Source organism: Takifugu flavidus, chromosome 6 (assembly GCF_003711565.1).
Source record: "Takifugu flavidus isolate HTHZ2018 chromosome 6, ASM371156v2, whole genome shotgun sequence".
NCBI lineage: Eukaryota > Metazoa > Chordata > Actinopteri > Tetraodontiformes > Tetraodontidae > Takifugu > Takifugu flavidus.
In genome coordinates, this window is record NC_079525.1 from 6764503 (window position 1) to 6769582 (window position 5080).

The 5080-nt window shown below is 45.4% G+C and overlaps 1 protein-coding gene across 1 annotated transcript in view; it reads right to left on the bottom strand.

Moving 5' to 3' along the window:
• Nucleotides 1–4119, bottom strand: part of LOC130527761 (voltage-dependent calcium channel gamma-2 subunit-like) — a 32764-nt gene extending 28645 nt beyond the window's left edge. The window contains exon 1 of the mRNA XM_057036496.1: nucleotides 3596–4119. Coding sequence (XP_056892476.1) covers nucleotides 3596–3806 — 211 coding nt within the window. The 5' untranslated portion in view covers nucleotides 3807–4119. The remainder of the gene's footprint in view (nucleotides 1–3595) is intronic.
• Nucleotides 4120–5080: the final 961 nt, after the last annotated feature.

The window sequence follows — 5080 nt, forward strand, 5'->3', positions numbered from 1 at the left end:
GCGCTCCTGAAACACACACCATAAATAGCGCGTTACATCTTTCGGAATTTTCGTCAAAGAGCTGAATGACAAACCATCGATACCTGCGGCCGTGTTGTTAGAGTCCTAAACTGAGCTTAAGATCAGAAACAAATACATGATAAATCGATGAAAGCTCCTTTTTTAGTTAAAGCGCAGCCTGTGCGCCCTGCTATATGTATGCTGAGTGTTATCCATCGTGCATGTTCAGCCATTTTCAATTGAAATTAAACTATTCTAATTACTTGGAAAAGTTCAGTTTTTCATCAAATTGGGCAGATTTATTTTATTTTTATTTTCCGGGATGATGTGGCTATTGAAATACAGATTTTACTAGATTGTCGTGAGTGTGTGGACGCTGTGTTGATGGTGTTTAACAGTGACTGGACTGAGGTCTGAGGTCATAATCTTCTCTGTTGTTGGCTCCAATGAGTAAAGCTGCATCCTGAACTGTCGATCCGTGTGCTGAGACTGAACCAATGCCCTGACCAAGGTGATAATGGGAACAAATCTGACAGAACAAATTAAATATAAACAGAGGAGAATGCGTTTGTCTCTAAAAGTGCCTCTAATTTAGTCAGTGAACTAATCAGAAATTAATTTGTCTCTGTTCCCATTCAATATCTTTCTATCTGGCAGCTCGCAGATCCCACATCACACATAATCAGAGAAATTAGAATAAATCAGCTCTCAATAATCACTTCCAATTCCATCACATCAAGTAATGGAGCTTCAGACGGACCGCGGAGTGCTCCTCCACATCCCTGCAGAGTCCCTTCCAGTCGGATTACTTTAGAAATCAGATTACTCATCACTTGCCTTTCCCGTGCACGGACCTACTTCAGATAAAAATGTATTATACAGATTATTTTTTGTAATCTGACTCCACGTCATTAGTTACACCAGCATCCTGGAGATGTGTATGCAGAAAGATTTACATAAAAGAGGCAGCGCAGAGCGGCACTATTGACGTTCACTGCTGCAACGCTTACGGAGCTGATGGCTATTAGCATAATTAATGTCATCACTGTAATGCACTCCAATTCTGAGACACACAAACACACACTGGACACATAAGCATGAAAGGAAAGCGGAAATATGTAATTAAATCTGGAATACAGAGTAGGGCAGCCAGCATGAAAGTGTCGTGTGTGATGTCCGCCATGTGATGCCACTCAGTTGCCATGACGACAGAGCTGCAGCTGTGTCAGTAGTGTCTGTACATCGCAACCACGATGTCCTGAGCATTAAAGGAAAAGCCACGCACTGTGACATATTATGCTAAAAGCCAGGGCGAGATAGGTTAGATAGAACGTAGGCCTGTGTGTTAAAGATAGCACTGGATGCCTGAGGGGGTGTGACAAAAAACCAGGACTGCCTGCTCTTTCTCTCTCTTGTTCTTTTTTCCCCTCCCTCGTCCTTTTTTCCCTTCCCCTCTTTCTCAACACCTCCCAATTTCTCCCCTCCTTTTCTCCGTAATCACGCAGCCATAAAGCAACTGTAGCTGCGGAGCACAGGCGAGCTGGATCCCTCCCCAATGCCGCTCTGCTCTTAACCATCTCGAATCTGCAGTGCCGAGGATGCCGAGTGAGCTTAGAGTGTGAAAAGTAAAGCCACTTAACGGGGGAAAATAAGCATATCACATGGAGTGAGTTGGCGTGGCTGCATTCAAAATGTATTTGTGATTTAACACAATTTCACAAGAAGCTACGTGCCAAGATTCTGTTTCCCCCCTCCATTTCTATATGTTAAACCCATTTTTGTCCTTGGAGAACTTCCAGATTTGCAGCATGACCTTGCTGAGATTACATAACCTGGTCACATGTTTGATCGACATCACACCTGCACCGAATTAGCAAGTGAGGTTGAAACAAGTCTTTCTTTTGAGGGAATTAAATCCAATGAATCCAAATAACTACAAAGGGAACGTGATGTTCTCATGAAAAGTAAAAGAACAAGGAGACAGTGTGCAAATAAACACCCCTCACTTAATGATCTTTTATTTTGGGTGACGAGACCTTAAATTCATTTTTTCCCGGCGTTTATGCTTGCAGCTAGTATGAACCTGCCGCAGCCCATTCTGCAACTTTGACCTTATACTGTGACTTTTGAGAGAAAATATGCTGATTTCAGGGGGTTTAAGGGGGGTTTCTGTCCCTTTTAATTTGCAGAATTGGGACCAGACCTGTGTCACACTTTGCGGTTTAGTATCAGATATAATTTGGATGCGAAAAACCAACAGGATTCTGTTTAGCAAATATCCAAGCTGCACTGTTGCAAAGGGCATCAGAGCAGGTAAGTGTGTAACCTAATGCTCTGATCTTTGTGAGTGTTATTTAATTGATTCTTGAATGGGTGAAATTAAATGAACACCGTTTTTAAATGTCAGGTGCTCAACCGAACTAAAGATTTGTGTGTTTAATATCAGAACAGAAGAGTTTGTCAGTATGCAGCAACCCCCCACCCCCAGCTACAGTGTAAAATGGGTCACAGTTGTTACAGACCCAGGCTGCTTGAGGATTCCGCTAACAGTTAAATGATTACTCATGATGCAAACTGAGCTGATTACAGGTCAGTTTGTGATTAATCCTAATGGTCCAGTGTGGCAGTGGTTGAATGAAGGGTAGGTGTGACTAAATAGTGGTGGTGGTGTGGGGGGGGGGGGGGGGGGGTGTCACGTCCAACATGTGTGAATGTGCACCAGGTAGGAATCAGTTCACCAAACTAAACACATAACAGAATTATTATTTTTTTAAATAAAAAAATAAAGGCACAAGGAAAAAGTTTTTGTCCTTCCTTTGCCTGTAAGCCCGTAAATGTGTGTCACAGGACATCACATGGCTCAAGTCACTACAAGACTGCACCAGTAGATGTTGATGGTGCAAAGGAAAGTTCTCAGCCGATATGGGGGAAATCTGGTCCAGTGAAGGCTGCTTTGGTGCTTGCATGTTCTGTTTATGTCCACCGTTTCAAACAGCGCAACGCAAAAGTTCAACTTTCAACAAGTTCAAACAGGTTGAGACTTATGTAACAAATGGGGTTGAATTAAACTTTTTACACCCGGCCAGAAAGTCCCGTGGGTGCTGTCAGAACCGCCAGGGTTGACTGTTATCTCACTTCCTCTCTCTGCACCTAATGTGTGGCCGGATGATACTCTGGTCCAGACAAACCCAAAATGAAGAAATATAGGTAGATAGATAGCCAGGTAGGTAGGTAGGTAGGTAGGTAGGTAGGTAGGTAGGTAGGTAGGTAGGTAGGTAGGTAGGTAGGTAGACAAACAGATGGACGGACAGACTAGATAGATAGATAGATAGATAGATAGATAGATAGATAGATAGATAGATAGATAGATAGATAGATAGAGATAGATAGATAGATAGATAGATAGATAGGTTAGTGTAGGTATGTGAGAACAAATGCAGATGTGTGTGTGTATGTGTGTGCGTGCATGTGTGTGTGTGTGCGCATGTGTGTGTGTGTGTGGGCATACAGGCATTGATCCACCCCTCCACCTGAGTGTGATGCAGCAGGAGCATCTTTACTTGCACACAGACACCCAGTCGGTTCCCCAGCTCACCTTCCAGGCAGCAGGTCCTCCAGAGGCCCGAATGCGTCATCACCTCCTCGTTCTTCTTGCTGGTCTCATTCTCGTTGGTGCTCTTGATCTTGCAGACGCCGCGTGAGTACAGCCAGTAGTCTGTCCCCACGGCGATGGTCATAAGGCTGAAGGCGGCGAAGGCCCCTACCGTGGTCAGCAGCATCTGAACTCCGCGGTCAAACACACCCATGTTGCCGCATTCCACGAAAGGGGGGCCCCCTTTCCTCTTGATGTACAGGAAGTAAATATTTGTGAGTTTGCGTCGCCACGCCAGCTCGGAAAACGGGGGGTGGCCGGTCTCGGGCGGACGACGGTAGCGGGGGGCCGCTGGGGGGGCGGGGGAGTTAGGGGAGCTCGGGGGAAATCGTATGGTTGGTTTTGGGGTGGACAGCAAACAGGGAAGAATCGAGAGGAGTGCGGAGGTTGTTCGGCCCGGCCTACGGGTCAAACGGATTTTTGCGAGGCTGACGGGACCCTCGGCCACAGAGGGGTCTAAATTCCAGTTCTCGAGCGGCGGCTAAGATGCCCCGCTCTGGAATCTGAAAAAATAAGTTGACCTAAAAACTTCTAGCAGATCCCGCAGGAGGTTTAGTCTGGGACAGAGGCCTACTTTGTGGAGTTGGAAGGCCTCTAAATGTCAGGCGCCGAACAAGGCCGAAATAATCAGAAGATGGAGGACGTTGCTCTGCTTCTCTGTGGTTGTCTCAGGCCTCGCAGCCTGACGCTGACAGATATGGAATGATGTGCACAGAGAGCCAGAGTTTTACCTACACGGCCTTTACTGTGATGCTCATGCAGGAAAACAGCCAACCAGGTAAACTTCCTGCTGTAAACACCTGAACGCAGACCAGGACAGGCATGCACACAGTGTGAGTGAACTCAGGGATGAAGAAACACCAGAATGTGGGGGTGGAGGGTGGTGAAGTCTAATCCAGCTGGTCACCTGGTTGTTTTTTAAACAAATGCCTCCTCAAATACCTCCACTAGATGATGAAACTATTCAGGATGAGGTTTGACTGATGTATCTCAGTGGCTCAGTGAATTATAGAGGCTCATGGAAATTCTGGAAGAACCAGGCTTGCATGTACTCTGGAAGGGAGGGAGACAGGCAGGACAGAGAGACAGGACCCCAACAATATGTAGGAAAGACAAAAGGAAGAGGTCTGGATGCGCTGAGAGGAATAAAGGAACAAATTTCAAACCCGCAGATGAAAGTGCTCCATACAAAAATCGAGGACAGGACAATAAATAATGCCAAATAATCAGCCGGTAACCATGACTGCCTTGAAAGCCACTCAGGATGGAGAAAAATAACCAACCAGGGACGATCAACCCCCTTTTCCTGATTTGGAAAAAAAAATACAGCCAATGAAAGGACAAAAAAAATGGTTAAGTTTTGAAAATCAAACGAGCCTGCTTAGTTTTCCTTTTTCCTAAAATTCTGATCCTCAGATTCCATATGTG